Here is a 20,090-nt window from a genome sequence, read left to right as displayed (position 1 = left end):
AATTAATTTATAAATTATAATTATTTTTAAAGATAACTGAAATAAGATTTGAAGGAATTTACTCATTATATATAGGCAGTCTATAAAGAGTTCCTCATATAATTATTCCGTATTTGAGAAATACATTTGTTTCATAAAGTCATTTGAGCAGAAAAGTTAAGGAGCTGGTTTTATTTGTTTTGTGTTGTGAAGGAAGCCACTGAGACAGTTTTATACATTTATAGTTTCCTCCTAACTATTACTTACGGTTAAAAATTACTTTATGTACTACGGTATATGAAATTCATATACATGGGGTCAGATTACCCCTTTTCCCTAAATAAGGCTTTGGCTATTATGGCTGCTGTAAATGTTGATATTTTCACATCATCTGCTCATGATTTTCATTGACTTTAGTGGTGATTTAATGAAACATTATACATCTGTTTTTCTGTTTTTTATTATCTGTCTAGTTCAGGGGCTTTTAAGCTTTTTTTGTTCCATGGACCCCTTTGCCAGTCAAGTGAAAACTATGAACCCCCTTCTCAGAATGTAGTGGCAGGTAGTTTTATGACACACAATATCAGCATGTCTTTCCATTAAATTTTAGGATTATTTAAAGTTATGTTTACAGTTTTCCCATAGTTTCAATCTATATATATAAAAGAGTAATGGTGTCTGTTCCTCCCACTAAACAACAAAAGTACAAGCCCCAGAACCTAGAAAATGGGCAACACAACCCACCATCCTTGCCCCTAGGTTCCGACAACAATAAGAAAATAAAAATCAAGTCCTAATTAGAGGGAGAGGAATAATTGTTTTTATCCAATTGCTGCCAGTTAGAAGGCTAAGCTCCGCCCACTTGGTCTCCTAGCAACCCACTCAGCCTAGTGTTAATAAAAGAATAAAAAATAATATAAATACAAATAATACAATAAAAATAATAAACACTAAAATAATTAAAAACACTAAAAAAATAATACAATAAAATACTATAATAACAAAATAACTAAAAATAATAAAATATAATAAATAAAAAAGATAAGTTACAATAAAATTAATTAAAAAATACAAATAACGTCAAATAAAAATTCCACAATAATTTTTAACCAATACCACCACCACTTTGCCACAACAATGCATGGCGGGCACAGCTAGTACCTTATAACACAGTACATGTGTTCAAACCTTTTTTGAGATAATGCAACAGCTGTAATGTGATATCAAATGAATACTACTGTAATTTACTCTATACATTCGTAAGTGAAGAAAATGCTAGATTTCAGTTAGAAAAATAAAGATAATGTTGATTTTTTAAAATTCAAGCTCATCTACATGCACATAAACATGGACCTCTGGACCCCCAAGGAGACTGTGGACCCCTGGTTAAGACCCTTGGTCTAGTTTTTCCCCAAACCATGTGCATGTAGATGAGAGTATGACTGGTTGGATTACTTTTCTGGCAATTTATTTGTTATGGGAATTCACCATATGGCACTGCCTTGTCACATGTTGAGGAGTGGTGTCTAACTGGGATGGATAGGCCAACTACAAGCCAGCATTAGGAATGGCCAGGGTGTTCAAGAGGAACTACTATTAAAAGTAATATTCCCTAAACTGGTCCCTGGACCATTGGCTGCCAATCCCTGGCAAGTTTCCAGGAATGCCTTTCTCTTGCACATTAGAGAAAAAAAATCATTACCACATCAGATAATCTGTGAAATAGAGAACATTGAAGATGCCCTTCGAAACATCTGCTTTGCTAGACCAAAAAGTAGTAGGACTGGCCTTATGTACTTCTCATATTACTGTATTTAAATCAGGGAGTAAGCAACATCATTTTGGCTTCTGCAGATGGGGATGTTTCATTCACCACAACATCCTACTCTGAAAGATTGAAATGCCTCTTTTAATGTTTTTCTTTTTGTTTTCTTTTTCAGTTAAGGAAGGTTACAAAGTACGATCTGATGTTAATATCACATTTGAGTTCCGCACTACCATTGCAAATGGAGTTCTTCTTGGAATCAGTAGTGCAAAAGTAGATGCTATTGGTCTGGAACTTGTAACCGGCAAGGTATGTTATGTATTCAGGTGGTGTGTGATGATAACTTTATGGAACAGTCTTGATGGATCGAGCTCTGGGCTCCTAATCAACATCAAGAGGAATGCAGAAGTTATGTGCAATTCTTGAGGGAAAAATGTGGGAGTTGTTATGACAGTATAAACTGCTAAATACACACTTCATTATGAATATGAGACATATCTCTTGTTATCTCTTAGAATCATACTCCTAATTTTCAACATCAATGTCTCCCTCCCAATTTGGGTTATTATGCTAATTTTACAGCTGTCTGTTTTAATACACTTTGGGGGAAAAAACATTTATTTATTTACAGTATTTCTATTCCGCCCTTCTCACCCCGAAGGGGACTCAGGGCGAATTACAATGAACATATATATGGCAAACATTCAATGCCATCAGACAAACAACATACAGTATAGACACACACAGAGGCAATTTTAACATTTACAGCTTCATGAGGGTATGCTTGATTCCGGCCACAGGGGAAGCTGTTCATCATCATCCACGAGTGACACAGAGTGCTGTACTTCCTCATTCCTTTCCACATGCTGCTGGCAGTTTTACAGTGTTGTAAATTAGTTAAATTAGCCTCCCCGCATAAAGCGTACCTAAATTTCCTAGTTGACAGATGCAACTGTCTTAGGTAAACAGCAAGCCAGACTATTTAATGGTGGGGGAGCTTAACCCGACCCGGGCTTCGAACTAATGACCTCTCGGTCAGCAGTGATTTATTGCAGCTGGTTAATAGCCGGCTGCACCACAGCCTGGCCCTTATAATGCAACAAATGTTTCTTAGTGATTTTCTAATTAAACTAATGAAAAATGAAGGCATCTCCAAAAGAGAGTTGAAGATCCCTTACTATTTTATAATCACATTAATAACAAACTTAAGAAATCTAAAATGTACTTCTTCAAAAACTTTTCAGCAAGTCTTTCAGATAATATATTGCCAATGGAGGAAACCCTAAACCATTTCAGAACAGTTCATACTAGAATTAAACATTATTTCAACCAAGCCAACTTCTGCATACTATTTTAGATTGCTATGATTTTTTCCCATTAAACAAAGCATTAATAGAATAACTTGAATCCAATGTTAAATTTGCAGGTGTCCCTATTAAATCTAGAATGAAGTGGGTACCTTTCTGTCTATTCTGCTTTTTATGTACTGTACTTCTTACGTCTTCTCTCTGCAAAAGCTGAATTGCTAATTAAAACAAATACTTATGGTCTACATGACACCTGAGAGAAGGCAGGAAGTAGACTTGGGCAAGATGATAAAGGATGGTGCTTTCTTGAGGGACACACTTTTGTTTTCTTCTTAGGAAACCAGGAGAGTAGTTTTGTGTGTGGTTGTGGGTGAGGTTAATTTTTTATTACTCAGATCCTTCAAGGTAAGTGTGGAGAATTATGTAGTAACAATCCAGGTGTTGTCCTGCAGCTCCCAACATTCCTTACCATTATTTATTTGGATAAGGGTATTGAGACCTGTAGTCCAAGAACATCTGGCAGGCCACAAGTTCTACTCCATTGCTAGGGACTAATCTTCCTTATTTTCTCAGCTCTGTCTTTCAAATTATCCAGCAAAATTCTTGACAGTGTGAGACAGGCCAGGTGAGGAGGTGACTCTGACAGGTACTCTCTGCAAAGTGCAATTATTATTTACTTTGAGAGCTATGCAACTGGGGAATTCAGGAAGTTGTCCCAAAATGTAACTTTCTCCAAATTCTGGATCCTAGCCTCACAGATATTGGGCTGTTTAGCATCAATATTACCAAGCATGTCAAAGAAACCTATGCTATGGCACATTTTTACATCCAAAGTCTTCAGCTAGTACCTATCTGGAAGGACATGAATGAGAACTACTCAGCCCTTCAAGTCTGATGTCATAAATACTGAACAGGATGCCAAAACAATTTTGATGTTCCTTCCAACAAGTTCCTTCTAAAAAGTTTTATGGGGTATCTTAACCTTTGTATGCATCCTTTCTCATCAAACATGAGATAAATTGTGAATATTCAATCACATATGTGAAAGGTAAAATGCTTCCAAACAGCTGATACCAGATATCTTTCTGCTTTGACAAGACAGTTGTTTTAAGGTTCCTCGCTGACACATTTTAGACAAGAAACATAGTAAAGTTCACCTTCTTAAACTTTCATTCATTTTTCTGTGGTTATTGCAGGCGTAGTTACTACTTAAACTGCTGAAGACACCACTTTTCCCACATAGGCAATATTGTGTTACTTGTTTCTTTGTCAAGTGTAGGGAATGTATACAACCCCATTCATTTCAAGTGAGCTTTGATTTAATCATTATCCATGTGATTAAAATGAAAACATTCCCACATCATTGTTAAATGGTTTGTTAGGTTTAAAAAAAACCCATCTGTTCCACTTGTCTCCTGTCCTTACTGCCATTTGGCTGGTTTTGTGTAGGTTTTATTCAGCGTCAACAATGGAGCTGGCAGAATAACAGCTACCTATGAACCAAAAGGCACAGCCAGCCTGTGTGATGGAAGGTGGCACAAACTTCAAGCAAACAAAAGCAAACATCACATTGCTCTGACAGTTGATGGGAACTTGGTTCAGACAGAGAATCCACATACGCACTCAACCTCTGCAGATACGAACAACCCCATTTATGTTGGAGGCTATCCTGGTACGTAGCTTTCCTCACTTTGAAATGCAGGAGCATGGGGACAAGTAAATAATTATAACCCTTTGTGAAGCTTGATGTGTAGTTGTGTGTTATAAACTATTGGTAGTGAAAATGACAGAATAGGGTATAGTTCATTTTTGGAATGGAAAGAACGATAAAACACAGCAGGGTCCGGTGATGTGAGCAGCTTTTGAGTGCTATAGATGCACTTTTATTTCTCTCCTCCACAAAACTAAATTGTGGCAAGTTTGATGTTGGGAGCAAAATGATAACTTGTAAACCCATCAAGAGCCCTTTTGATTATCATCGTGGCTTTTGGTGGTCAAACAGCACCCAAGACCTGTTTGGTCACTGTCTCTGTGACGCAGGAATTATTACAATATACCAGCTCAGCTTTGAATGTGCAAATTTTAATGTCTTCCAGACAGTAAGCAAACTCATTGTGTTCTCTTACTTGTTTTCTAGCTGATGTAAAACAAAATTGCTTGACCAGTAAGAGCTCATTCCAAGGATGTTTGAGAAACCTCATCCTGATCAAGGGCCAACAGTTGGAATCTTTTGACTTCAGCGAAGCCTTTGACCTGCGTGGAGTCTTTCCACATTCCTGCCCTGGGGCTGAGCACTAAATGGCAGGGGCAATGGTCCACTTCAAGAGGTTTTGCATACTGTTAATGAAAAAGAAATGTTTTTAACTGTATAGTGATCCACTTATATTTTCCAGCTCAGGATGATGTTTTTAGCCAGAACTTTTATACCATTTGTAATTTTTAAAACCTCTTTGTGCAACAAATACCTCTACTAAAACATTAACAACATTAACTCAGTACTGTTTTTTTTAATTGTTGGTGAATTATTTTTTTAAAAATCAGTGTTTACAATGTATCTTGTGCTGATTACTTGACAGTATTTCTTTGGTTTAAGTGGCTCTTTTTATAATACAGATGTAAAATAGAGCCCTACACAATAAAAGCATTCTTCCATAATGTGTGCGTCATCATAGGCTGTCTACCACCATAGGCTTTCACTTGTGGCCAGGTATGATTTCCTTCCAACTGTAGAGTCTTTGCGGTGAGTCCGTAGTTGACTATAGAGACCTATTCTGGATCTGCATATTCTTTCACAGTGAGGACATTGATTTCTAGATGGAAGGCTGTCTTGACAGGGCTTGGTTTGATGGACCTTCCTCTTGACACGTTTCTCTTTTTGGCTCTCCATTTGTGCCTCTTCAAATTCCACAGCACTGTTGATAAGAGCTGACCTCCAGTTAAAACACTCAAGAGCCAGGGCTTCCCGGTTCTCGGTATCTATGCCACAGTTTTTGATGTTAGCTTTAAGCCAATCTTTAAATCTCTTTTGCTGTCTGTTCTTGAGTTGAGAGTATAGTAACTGCCTTGCAAGATGGTGATTGGGCATTCAGACAATGTGGTCAGTCCAGTGAAGTTCATGGCAGAGGGTCATCACTTCCATGCTGGTGGTCTTTGCTTCTTCCAAAATGCTGACATTTGTCTGTCTTCCCAAGAGATTTGCAGGGTTTTTTGGAGGCAACATTGATGGAATCATTCCAGAAGTTGAGAGTGACGTTTGTAGATGGTCCACATTTCACAGGTGTATAACAGAGTTGGGAGGACAATAGCTTTATAAACAAGCATCTTGGTATCCCTATGAATATCCCAATCCTCAAACACTCAGCTTTATTTGAAAAAAATGTTGCACTTGCAGAGCTCAGATGGTGTTGTAATCCAACAGTGTCCATATGTTCCACATTCCAAAACTCATTTTAATTTTTTGAAGGCATGGTGGTGACCCCTCTGGATGTGGCAGTCTAGTCAGGGCAAAGAGATGTAGACTATATTTAGAGTACCATTTCTAGCCCCCTTCCCGTATGGGGTTCCCGTATGGGATCCTAAATAGGGCTGCTCAGTTGTGGATGCAATTGCTGAACTGCCTCGGATCTTAAGGTAGAGCAACTGAATCCATATCCACCACCCATGTACCAGTCTGTGACTAGGGGCTTTTAGATTTCAGCCCTGTCACCGTCACCACTTGCTGATCGCCATGGAACTTTTGTTTGTTTTATTTTTCTTGGAAGACACCTGTACGTGAATTTGTTTTATGTGTGGACATCAGTGCACACCTGATCAACACAGTCTTCACAGAATGAGGTTCACATCCAGTGGTATGGTTAACCTGATAACTAGTGGCTTCTCATCTGTTGTAGCCTTATTCTGTAACATGTACCATGTTATCATCTGCTTGCTTCACCATTGAGGACTTCAGATTGTGCTTGGTCTAGTTTCTCCCCTGTGGCCTTGCCTCCCTGGAAGCACATGACTCCGACAGCTTCACCCACAGGTTCGCTAAAACACACAAGCCGCCTTATAATGACAATGTGACAGACAATTGAGGAAGAATGTGTGTGTACAGTAATGCTGAAACACTTCAGTGCAAGATACAAATGTAAGGAATTAAATGGGGGCTAATTCTGAACAAATTATGGTTAGTGTTTCAAATCATGGTGAATTACTTCTGAAATACTGAAAATTCTGCTAGTCTCTTGTTTCTAGCATATCAAAGTGGTTTAGTTTGAATATGGACCTTTAAAGAATTACCGAGTTTCAGAAATGGTTATGATCTCTACTGAAGCCAGAACATAATGCTTTCTGGGCAAGGCAGTGATGCTTCCTGTTTATATTGTCAAGTACAGAACCCAGGATGCTGCGGGTGCAGTGCATTTACACTCCTGCTTTTCACAGTTGGGATGAGCTAAACATTTATTGGAGTGATATGACAGGGCAGAGCTGAGGACACCTCTGTCTTTGGACCACTGCATGGTGGCTTTCTTGTAAAGAAGGGTGGGTTGGATTTTAAAATTTGGGTTCTATATACTGCTTATGGTGGGATGCAATTAAAATAGCTCAGAACATTCTTAGTTGTCCATTGGTGGAGCATAAAATAATGTTTTTAAATGGCTAAAAGTGTTCATCCATCTAGTACACAGCCCAGATAAGCCTGAATGTTTTTAGATTTAAATTTGTGGTTGCTGTAAGTGCTCAAGAATAACTGGCCCTATATCCACATATTCAATTTCTATTTTAATAGAGTTGAATATTTCTGCTTGACGACTTATTTGTCGGAAACATTTTTTCTAATAGGATATTCTATATAAATCATATAAGTAATCTAGTTGATAACCACCTACACTTTTGTCCTTGATTAAAGTAAATACGTATTTTGTATTCTAAATCTTCAGATGTATACTTAGCTAAATAGTAATACAGTAGAGTCTCACTTATCCAACACTCACTTACCCAACGTTCTGGATTATCCAACGCATTTTTGTAGTCAATGTTTTCAATATATCATGATATTTTGGTGCTAAATTCGTAAATATAGTAATTACTACATAGTATTAATGTGTAATTAACTACTTTTTCTGTCAAATTTGTTGTATAACATGATGTTTTGGTGCATAATTTGTAAAATCATAACCTATTTTGATGTTTAATAGGCTTTTTCTTAATCTCTCATTATCCAACATATTCGCTTATCCAACATTCTGCCGGCCCGTTTATGTTGGATAAGTGAGACTCTACTGTATTGCAAAGATATGTATTGGGACCATGGTAAAAATGGCCAGTACACAATGGGAGTGATGTACATTGTCCTGTTGGGCAGTGGTTCCATAGCAGAATGACCACTTTGTCAGCTCTAGTACAAAGGAATGCAGCTGTAGTCTCCTACTGGACTACAAAACCGCCCAATTCTAATTTCTGCATACAAAAGTCCAATTAGAATACTGTACCACACAGGATTCTGGCTATTAATTCTAAAGCTATACTGGTAGTTTCTTATTTCATGTGAATGCAATAGAAAAGACAGATAAACATGTTGAAAGTTCTGTTCTCACTCCCCTTCCCACATCTAGTACATTGCTTAACTTAGTCAGGTTTTCAGATTTTAACCATAGGGAGGATACACAAGATATTGGACTGAACAATTATCACTCTGTAAGGCTGGATCTACACTGCTCTATATCCCAGGATCAGATCCCAGATTATCTGTTCATCCCAGATCATCTGGCAATGTATACTAATATAATCCAGTTCAAAACAGATATTCTGGGATCAGATCCTGGTATAGGGGGCAGTGTAGACCCAGCCTTCATCACCTGAAATCCTCATCCAACATTCCAATTGTGGAACCTCATGTTGTCTCTCTCCTGCCAGAACTTCCCATATCAGAACTTCTAATACAGTGTGGCGTAGGAACAAAACCATCAATATCCAAACTGTTCAAGTTGCTTCTGGATCCAAGAGAAACAAGGAAGATTTCCCCATAGGGTGCCATATATGACTACTTTGATCACATGAATAAAGGAAACAGTGACACAGAGGTTTAGAATACAGGTCATAACTGTTTGAATGCGGAATACATTTTTTTACAAACAGTTTTAGAGCAATCTTTACTCGTCTGGGCTAGTATTGTGAGAACATAATAGACTGAACCCATTACTGGTTTATAAGGCTGTTGGTAAAAAGAGTTTCAGTATAAAAATAAATAAACATAAGAATTCAACATGCAAACATCAAAGCAGACTTGGAAAATAACAATGAAGTGGGAGGAATTGCAGGGTTTTGTCCTGCTCTATTTGCTTGTCATATTGTATAACAAATTATTAACTATAGACAAATCTGGGTAGAGTTCTTCAAAGTGGAATGGTCAAGCTGAAGCTGTATTGTGAGCAAGCCCCCTCTGGGCTGTTTTTAAAGGAGGGACATCAACATTGGCAGGTAGGTGCTATTCATTTTGTCTACTTTTCATCCATTATCATTCAAACATCTTTATGAAGATTCTTACAAACATAATAAATACTCAGAAATGTCTTTAATGTATTCCAGATCACTTCCTCCCAAGTAAATGTGCACAGGACAGCTTGTGGCTTCAATTACGCCCAAGAGGTCTCAAAGATAAACCATTGCCATTGGTTTCTTGGTGCTTGATCACCTAGTACACTTCTGATTCATATTCACATACCCATTTTCTTAGTCACTCCTTTCCCCAGCTTGAGCTCACCTTTTCCATTTGGGGGTCCATACTATAGCTAGATTATCGCTTTCTGTATTAAGACTTCCTGCATAATTGAGATTTTACATGCAGAAACAAAGGAAGGGAAGCATTCTTAATATGATCTCATGTGGTGGGGATGTAGTTGATGAAATCCCACAAGAAATGGTTTATTAAGGGCTATCAGAATGGTAAACGCTTAGAATTTCCAAAGCTTTCAAGGAAAAAGCAGAATATGCAGCCTTAAGACTCTAGCAACTGATTGAGAAGTTACAGCAGTGGTTCTCCACCTGTGGGCCCCCAGATGTTTTGGCCATCAACTCCCAGAAATCCTAACATCTGTTAAAATATTTATATGGATGTTTTAACTAATGCTATCTATTTTAATTGTAATTGTTTTTATATATTATGTTTTATATTGGTTTGTTCAGTGTTGAATAATGCTAATTGTAAGGCCGCCCTGAGTCCCCCCTCGGGGATGAGAAGGGTGGGATATAAATGCTTGTAATAAGTAATAATAAAGTGGTTGGGATTATTTCTGGGAGTGTTAGGTCAAAACACCTGGGTACCCACAGGTTGAGAACCACTGAGTTACAGTATTATAAATGAATACTGGACAGTACCTCTCTGAAATGTGTATGTTATTAAGACAAATATTCCATTTTGCAAATCATGGATTACAAAATGTATACCACTACTTTTTATATCCCTCTAAATATTGTAAATAGTTCACCTATATCAAATGCTAATCTATAGGCATACGTTACATTGATTTACATAAAATATAATGTATTGTATGCAGTCTGGTCTGATATAGGTTATCTAGTCCAATGGAGATAATGCACTTGCTTAGTCATATGCTCAAATACATATCAATTGCAACTGCTTTTTCCTTCCTTCATTCTCTAATTCATAGTACAATTTTTGAAGAGCGAAACAAACTGCTGTAATCAGTATTCCAAATGTTAAACCATCGAAATGTGTTTGAGGTTCTGCTTAGAAGCAGAAGAGTTACAAAAACAAAACAAAAATACACACACTACAGTTACTACAGATATAAAAATATATGAAAACTGGAACTCAATACATGCAGTACATTTACTCTTATAATTACAGTGGTCAGTGAATACTTCCCATTAGACACTACCTTTTATATTTTTGTCACCCAAGGCTAATTTGTATAGCCTTGGGTGACACTAGTATAGGGAATACCCACTTAGTGTTGGACATGCCTTCATTTTTATGTCATGTGAAAGATACTTGGGAAAGGGTTAAACTGCTTGGGATTGTATTCAAAGTCTGTAATGACATATGTTGAAGGCACACTTTTGTGTATGTGATGAAGACAACAATCCAACAAAGCAAGGTCACCATCTTCAACACTAGCTACTTTGTCATTAAATGAAAAGGCAAAAAAAGGTGTCCGGGAAGGGGAAGGATGATGCATTCGAGCAAGAAATCACGAAAGTCACATGCTATAAATGTGTAACAATAGAGTGATACATAATTAAAAAACAATTTGAAAATTTTATGAAGTTTCTAGACTTCTGTTTTTCAGTTCTTTCAAAGTAGTTTGTATTTGGAATCAATCATTAATAATTTTTGTTTGGCTTTAAGTCATTTCCAACCTACAGTGACCTAAAGCAAACGGGTTTATTGTCGGATTCATTCCAAGATATTTACCACTGCCTTTCTCTGAGGCTGAGAGAGTGTGACTTGCCCATGGTAACCTAGCGGGTTTCATGGCTAAGTGGGAATTTGAACCCTGGTCTACAGAGTCATAGCCCAACACTCAAACTAATACACTTCACTGGCTCTCCAATCATTCATATGTATAAAATGCACATGTTAACTTGTGAAAATTGCTACATATTAATTTAGACATGGATAAACCAGAGAAATGCCATTAAGACCCTGATATGTAATTGTTTATACCTATATATTTATATACATGCACAGTACATTAACAGTAAAAATGCTTTACACAGTAGTTTTTCCCTCTTATTGGCTAACTTGAACTGAGTCACAAGTATTTGACAATAAAAAAGTCCTTTGACCAGGGATGGTTTTTGGCACCGTCCTTCATATTAAATGATACTGTCTCTTTTCTGATAGTCGTCCTTATCCTCCTGGGATTCCACCTTAAGTAAATATCAATGTACATGGTGTGATGGTGACAGTGGAACTGGTGATCCAGTTTTTAGTCTATTAACAAGAGCCGGTTGTATTCCTTCATATCCGTTGAAAAGTGGCAGCAGTAAAACCAGTGTTAAAAATATAGTCATTACAAAATAAATTATTAATATAGCAAACCATTAACTGAAGTAAGAATTCTCAAAATCTATGAAACACTTGGAAGACACAGGTTGCAAATTACACCGAGAAGGTATTTGCTGAGTTTCATCACTACTTTGGTTTCACCGCAGACAAAGAGGGAGCTTTTCAACCATTCTTTTGGCATTCTCCAAAGTGCTCTGCCAAGACGCCATTACAGATTTCAACTTATTTTTGGTTTAATCACCCATTCTGCTTGTGGATTTGCACGGTAAACATCCAACATGTAAGCATCGGGATCCAAACAGTGCTGTCCTGAGAGAAACATTGCAATAAAATAGTTTTAGGTAATGTTATCTTCATACTTGTAACATTTTTAATGTGAGGATGGAATCTGTATTCATACTCCACTGATAATTATGTCAGGAATGTAAAAAAAAAAAAAATCCCAGTTCAGACTGATGCTCAGGTTTTTAGTAGCCACCGGAAAAAAAGTGCTCCATAACATAACAATATTTTTACCAATCTGCTATTTTCTTTTTGAACTAGGTCTTGTCTGGGCAACCGAAACATGTCCAAACCACATTTTAGGTGTGTGTGTGTGGAGGGGTAGGGGCATAAGGACTGCATTGAGGAAGAAAATCGGCTTCACAATAAAACAGATATTGGCTGGCAACCTGTTGGGCATTTGCATCACTCTAAATTGAAGTATAACTCATGTAAATGTTGATTGCAACATTGTGTAATGCTTGCCCAATGTTGTAGCTATATCTCTGAGACTATTTCACATATGACATAAACAGCAAGGCCGTTGCACTATGGGTCCTATTACTCATTTGGCAACTGAGTGCCATGGAGTATGTTGGGCAAAAGACATCATAATGCTATGGCACTTGCTGCGGAACAGGACACTGTACACAGAATGTGATGCATTGTCACACTTACTAGAAGGGTTGCATGTCCTGTTAGGGAAGTAGCTATGCTAGGGAGCCATAATGAAAAAAAGTAATTGATCAAACTCTGCCCCATACTAATTCCAGTACTGACAAAAACAGATTCCTGACAGCATTAGATGAGGAGGATACTTATTTAACTCTTCACTCTTATCAACCATTCCCATTTCTGCTGAAGTGATTGCTTACTAAGATCTGTCTGACTTATTATGTGTTGCAGTTCGCTTTAATTGCACAGGTAAAATTTATTTAAGATGACATGTCTGCTACTGTGGAAGTCAGCATTTACCTATGTTTCCTCCAATTTCATGTAAACGTTGGGTTTGCATTTTCATCTTCTCTGATGAGGTGTGGCTGTGAATTGAAATGGAAAAAAAATAATGTCAACTGAAATTACCATTATGCTAGCACATTTTTTCCATTAAGAATCAGAAATCTGAAACCTCCTACTTCAAATCACATATTGATCAACCAGTCAATTCAAACAAATCTCTGGCCTACATTAAACTCAATTATTTGTTACAGTTTCTAGAAAATTAACTGTTTAGTGCATATTTGCAAATATTTATTTATTTATTTATTTATTTATTTATTTCCAACATTTATATCCCGCCCTTCTCACCCGAAGGGATTCAGGGCGGTTTACATAATACAGTAGTCCTTGGTGTCCACTAGGGTTTGGTTCCAGGATTTCCTGCGGATACCAACATTCTTGCATGCTTAAGTCCCATTATGTACAATGGTATCGTAAAACGATATTCCTTATACAAAATAGCAAAAGCAAGGTTTGCTTCTTCGATTTAAAAAAAATTAAATATGTGGGTTGAAGCTGTGATACAAAGAGCTGACTATACACATATCAGAATTAAAGCAGCAATTCTGTGCTCAATGGAAAAAAAAGATAAGGCCTTGAAAGACTTCAGTATAGTTGTGGAAAGATCTGATTTTGTTTCTCCCCCAACACCGATGACAAACATGAAACAATTTGGAGCAGGCTTGGATCCCATTCCACAAGCACAAAGTGGGAAATAGTCGGCCCTCCAACTGTTGTTGGGCTGAAAGTCCCAGCACTTATAATAGTGAGGTATTCTAGGAGCTGTAGTCCAACAACATGTAAAGGGATGTTCAATATCCATCCCTGTTTTATTCCAGTCTTCGTATGAACACAGTTTGATTCTATTGCAAACAACAAGTGGGGAGCAGGACAGTCACAAAAGACCCCAAACAAACTTAAACCAAAAAAAAAAAGCATCCAAGTTAAATCTCAATTTTTTTTACCCTGTATACCTATTAAAAACATTGAAAATGGTACTTTGGAAACCATTCTTTCTTCTGCCTTCAACAGAGGGTTCAACAATGTGGGTGCTTTTCTTAAAGTTTGGGTTTAAGCTTGAGCAGATTCACTGTTCTAATGTAGAAGCCAAGAACTGCCTGTGATGTGTGAGGTGAAAGAAATGTGCATGTGTGAATATGAAATAAAATAAAATTGAAATTCAATTCACATGAAAAAAACAGAGTATTTTGAACCTGTTGTCAACTAGAAATCGCCTCTTGCCCCACAAGAAATCAGGGAGGCTGACCTCCTACAAAATACTGTTTTGCCCACCAATCAGGAAGAGGGTAGAGGTAGGAGGATTGAGAAGGCAAAACATTTTTGGACTTTGGGGGCCACAAAACAAATTTGGACCTGTGGGCTGTAAAATGGCCCTGGGGGCCCACAAACCACTTTCCCGACTCCTGCTATATCTCAGTCTTGTGCTTTTATTTACCTGTTTTCACAGTGAAATCGTGCCAGAATATCTTTGGCTTTTGTTTGACTGTTCAGCTGAATTGCCATAGAAACTTTTGAATGTGATGGTGCATGAACTCTTATCACTCCCTCAGGTATGTCAGACTGCAGAAATAAGAAACAACCATCTGTTAATTTCAGCCAAAATATTAACCTAAGTAATGATTAGACAATGGAGTTTCCCTGTTCTCTACTTCCCATTTTGCCTGTGAGAAGCCTTTCTTGATGAATAACTAGGCCTAGGATGTCACGTATGACTACCATTAGAAGAGGAAAATTTGAAAAAAGTGGAGAGGATGAAAAGAAGAGCTATCCCTCTTTCCATACTCTCCTGTTGTTCCATTTAGGGACAGTCCTAATTAACTCACTTTTTCTGATGCATTTAAAATGTCTCACTTTGTTACTCCTTCCTTCTCCTCTTCCTCCTTGTTTACTTCAGCTGGTGCAAACTGAGTTCAAAGTGCAAAAGTAATATACACACAATAAGTCATCAGGGAGGAGAGAAGCAAGTTGATTGTTGCCATTTCCAGTGGATTTGGGCAAATTCAAACTGCCGCAGACTTTCCTAGCTTGTGTATATTTATTTATTAGTAACTTTTACCATCGTGTCCACACTGATGCTGCGTGCTCCACAGTCACAAGTTCTAGTGTATGTATTTCACTAAATCTCCCAGGCCTCCTAAATTGAAGAGTTGCTGGTGTGGGAGAGTAGGTGAGGAAGCCTCATGGTAAATACAAACCTCTATTGCCCTGGGCTTGCTTCCCGACATTTGAGGGATACTTACAAAGATTGTAGAGAGATCTGCTGTCTAATTAAGGCATAGAATAGGCTGGGTTTTCTCAGTAGGTTTTCTCACTAGCTAAAAAGATGTCACCAGTTTTTTTAAAAAAACTCACTTGGCGAGGTGAATTTCATAACACCACAGTTTCAAGTCATTTCTATCCAGTGAGTACATAATTGATGTCAAAGAAAACAAAAGGGTGGAGGTGGGAAAGAGGAAAGCAGAAGGTGAAGGGATATGGGGACTGTGGAAATAGTAATGGAAACATCTGTTGGACTTGAATAAACCAAAGGTATAAGGAAAAGGTTTTTTTTTCTTAGTGACATGATCAATAATAGTTAAATCATACAGAACTAGCAATGGAAGCAATTATTTCCTGTTGAAGATAATGTAGCAGTAAGCTCTGCTGTTTGTAAAGGTAGATCTAAACACAATCTCACTGACCTTACTTGGAACAGTCCAACATTTATCAGTCTTTTTTGTGAATAACAGCAGAAATAACTCAAATGTGTTGTCGAAGGCTTTCATGGCCGGGATCACAGGGTTGTTTTATGTTTTCCGGGCTGTATGGCCATGTTCCAGAAGTATTCTCTCCTGACATTTCGCCCACATCTATGGCAGGCATCCTCAGAGGTTGTGAGGTACGTCAGGAGAGAATACTTCTGGAACATGGCCATACAGCCCGGAAAACATACAACAACCCACAATTAGCAATGCTTACTTCCAGTTCCTAACACAATTTGTACCACTCAGAGACAAGAACAATGGAAGACTCAGTAGTTTATACTCCATTTCTACTAACATCTAATTCAGAACATCTGAATGGTAGATTTTATGTTGAGCTAACTGAAATGTAAACTACTTATCCAAATACTGTTCACTGCCAATCTCCCATTCCATTTACTATGACTAATACATTTCTGTGTCAAAGATTTATGTCAGAAATCAACTAATTTGTAGTTCTGAAACCCTGAAAAATACTGTATTTTTTCTTGTAAGTCACTGTGGGAATAGATTTTATTGTAAAGCAAAGAAAACATGGGTAATAATAAAATCCAAACCTCAAAGATTACGTAGATGCGTAGTTTCCAGATGCAATATTAGGAGAATCTGCCTCTTCTATACAGTGCTTTACCTTCTCAGGAGGAAAGAATAGCTCCTGAATTTTTACAAGGGCAAACTGATCTCTCTGCTGATGAGTGGATATTACCTGGATCACAAGTATGCTAACTATACTCTTGTCTGCTCATAATGGGACAGCCTGCTCACTGGAGTTCATGGACTGATAAGCTCATGTAATGTACTTTATGTGCACTACGTTTTTGCTTGGTCTACAAGAGGGGTGGGCAACTGCAAGAAGGTTCTCTCAACTGCGAGAACACTAGCTGTATGCCAAGCTAGATAAATGTGCATTTGACCTCCCAGCTGTGAACTTCCTTTGCAATCAAATCTTTATGAAGGGATCAGAGCTGGATACTTCCAAAATGGAAGCAGTACTCTCCTGGTATCTTACCAAAATAAGGAAGGAGGTCAAGCAATTTCTGGATTTTTCCAATTATTGCCGCTCTTTGTCCTAGACTTTGCAAAGCTTGTTGCACTTTTATCCAACCTCCTGCAGGGAAAATCTCCATTCTACTGGGATCTATCCACTCAAATAGCTTTCCAGAATTTAAAGGAACTGCTTACATCAACCAATTTTGCAATATCTAGACTCCTGGATCCCCTTGGTTCTACATTTCAGTGCCTCTTATGTGCTCATTCAGGCAATGCTTCTCCAACCAATAATATCACGGATTCATTTTTCTTGTGTCTACTACTCAACAAGGCTGGCATCAACTAAGTAGAACAACACCACTTGGGGAGAAAGAACCCTTCACAATCAATTTAATGTATGGAGACATCTATTAGAGTGGGACCACATCCCCTCTCTATACATTCACATGGATCACTGCAACCTCAAATTTCTTCAGATGATACAAATCATGGTCAAATGTTTTGGCCTTTATTATTTGTAAGTTGCACTTTCAAACCCACCTGCTCTCAGAACCAGCAAACTGAATCTGGAATACACTTCTCAGATGGCTAAAGAAACCTTCTCTACCATTCTCTGCCCAAACACTTTGCAGCTGCTTGATCAGATCTGGAGCAGCAAGGCTGTGATGTTATTGTGCAGACATATTTATGGGAAAAGGGAAAGATATACAAACAAATAATCACCTCTGTTTTTTCTGGCCTCTCTCGCTCCATAGTTTTTCTTCTTAGTAGCCTTCGCACACCTTTGTCAAACATTAGCTGCCTTTTGGTATTGTTAATAGTAGCCTCATTCATCTTTCTCACCTGAGAAATCAGAAATGTTGGGACCTAAATGGACAAAGAAAAGAAAACTAACTATACATGATAACCTCAAAGACATTCCTTGGATGCAATGTTATTCAAGAAATTCAACACAATCTTGGAAACAGTGGTCTTATAGTAACCTCATAAAAAGGAACATAAAGGCATTTTCTGCAATATCCCAGAATTCCTCCCTGAAATGTTTATTTGTTCAACATTTTCCTCTCTCTTCAGAAAAAGGTAATGAATGCCAACATGTCCTTCCATCAGCTTTTCTACCCCTACGTGTCAAAGCATCAGGCATACTAGCAATTAAAGGACTCATGCTACAATCTTTATGGTCTTTGATGAGCAAATGCAGGCACTAATTTTCCAGCTCTTCTGTCTTTCATTGTAGATGGGAATAAAGAAGTTTCTTGTGTTCTCTGAAAAACCTCTAACTTCGTGTTTATGGATTTAAAAAATCATGCAAATGCACTCTATCTTTGATATGTTCAGGTCACTTCCTGCAGCTTTACTGAATGTGCCGCCTGCTTTAGTTTGCAGCCTTTGATTGGTGAGCATATAATTAACAATTAGCTCCCATAGAAGCCACATGCTGTGAAATTGAAGTTTGCATCTGTAAAACAGGGAGAAAATGTTGACTTGAATGTCAAGGCCTACAAGCTGGAAATTGAATTTGCATCAAACGTTTTAGGAACGTTTGATTCAATTCTGAGGATTGTTATTTTCTATTTTGAAATATAAAACTGGCTCCATAAATCAAACATGAAATTTAGTTTCTTCAGACAAGAAGACCAACATACAAACACTCAACTTGACTCTGTATTATAGCCTATTACTGTGGAACATGGATCTGAGCTTCAAATACAAAATATTGTTTTGAAATCAGAATTTATCAGTGTTACCTTTTTGAACAACAATTCCCAGAATAATCAATGGCCATGATGCCTGAAGGCTGCTGAAAGCTGGAGTTCAAATTATCAGCTTTCCCAAGCTTTGTCAAAGACAATGTAAATACACTGTTACTTGACTTTAAAGTTTCTGGAACTTAATCCCATTTAACCATCATATTAAAAATCAACAATTTGACTTACTGTCCACAGGATATCCTGGTATTTTATCAAAAGTCTCACAACATGGGCTGTGGTGGCAGCTGCTAGCATCTCTTCTTGGTTTGCACGTTTGCCTTTGTAGATGAAAAGGTTTGGGGCAATAATCATGGAAACATTCCATAAAGTCATTTTGTTCTTCTTCTCATTAGCCACCACTTTTTTCAAGAACTGCAGAAGGGCCTAGCAGAAAGAAGCCTACTCAGACTCAATTTACTGGATGACAAAGATCATTCTGTGTGCTTCTAATCTGTACTATTATGAATATTAGTTTAGTCGCAGTAAATATTAGCAGAAAAGCTAGGTGTATTTTCAGTGGGCCGAAGCACTTCTGGATTCTAGTTCTTGCTAAATATGTTAACATTGACTGGTATTCTGGATTGCATTTATGAATTTATAATTGAGCCATATTCAGTAAGACTATACAAATGTCCCACTAGCTCATCTTAACAGCCAATATTCAACCACCTCAGAGAGCCCTTTCCCATCAACAAATGAATCTGCAATTGCCAGAAGCAAGACATCTCACCATTCCTTGTTGCAATTTTGCTCAGGATTTGGAAGTATCTTTCTCCTTGAATCATGATTAACATTGCTGGCTCTTATGGCGGGCTTGAAGGGTTGGCCAGCTGCATACATATGCAACTAAGGTCCTCTATTCTGACCATTATGGCAGTTTCAAACCGGTATTGGTTTTGCTGTGTAGATGATTAGATAGGATATCCTGGAAACAGTCTGAGGGCCAGATTGTCATTACAGACACTACAGTGCACTGATGTGCATTAAGGACTTTCTTTTGTGTGCTTTTCTGGGAGTTTGTTGTCTAGCCACCACAGTTGGAACCTAGTTTAAAACTGCACTAAGTGATCAGTGTAGAAGGGGTCTAAGTAACATATCCTGGTTCAACCTCTGTTTTCATATCTCTGTAGAATATCACCCCTTTTTAAAAGCTGGAATTGGTTATCATGCAAAACAATCTGTTAACTATCAAGTCAAACTGGTACTCATGTTACACTCTACAAAATATTCTCTCTGATCTGTAGTGTCATTTTTCATCAT

The 20,090-nt window shown here is 37.7% G+C and overlaps 2 protein-coding genes across 5 annotated transcripts in view; one reads left to right on the top strand and one right to left on the bottom strand.

The window, feature by feature from the left end:
* lama1 (laminin subunit alpha 1) overlaps nt 1–5,706 on the top strand; it is a 121,289-nt gene extending 115,583 nt beyond the window's left edge. For all 3 annotated transcript variants that reach the window (XM_016997130.2, XM_008119968.3, XM_008119969.3), the window contains exons 61-63: nt 1,920–2,053; nt 4,501–4,723; nt 5,189–5,706. In XM_016997130.2, the coding sequence (XP_016852619.2) occupies nt 1,920–2,053; nt 4,501–4,723; nt 5,189–5,349 (518 nt within the window). In that variant the 3' untranslated portion in view covers nt 5,350–5,706. The remainder of the gene's footprint in view (nt 1–1,919; nt 2,054–4,500; nt 4,724–5,188) is intronic.
* Nucleotides 5,707–9,117: 3,411 nt separating this feature from the next.
* Nucleotides 9,118–20,090, bottom strand: part of arhgap28 (Rho GTPase activating protein 28) — a 92,942-nt gene continuing 81,969 nt past the window's right edge. For both annotated transcript variants that reach the window (XM_062980497.1, XM_062980498.1), the window contains exons 11-15: nt 19,017–19,214; nt 17,803–17,946; nt 14,784–14,908; nt 13,304–13,368; nt 9,118–12,376 (exon numbers count right to left, since the gene is read on the bottom strand). In XM_062980497.1, coding sequence (XP_062836567.1) covers nt 12,285–12,376; nt 13,304–13,368; nt 14,784–14,908; nt 17,803–17,946; nt 19,017–19,214 — 624 coding nt within the window. In that variant the 3' untranslated portion in view covers nt 9,118–12,284. The remainder of the gene's footprint in view (nt 12,377–13,303; nt 13,369–14,783; nt 14,909–17,802; nt 17,947–19,016; nt 19,215–20,090) is intronic.

Source organism: Anolis carolinensis, chromosome 4 (assembly GCF_035594765.1).
Source record: "Anolis carolinensis isolate JA03-04 chromosome 4, rAnoCar3.1.pri, whole genome shotgun sequence".
NCBI lineage: Eukaryota > Metazoa > Chordata > Lepidosauria > Squamata > Dactyloidae > Anolis > Anolis carolinensis.
This window is presented reverse-complemented; position numbering and strand designations above follow the sequence as displayed.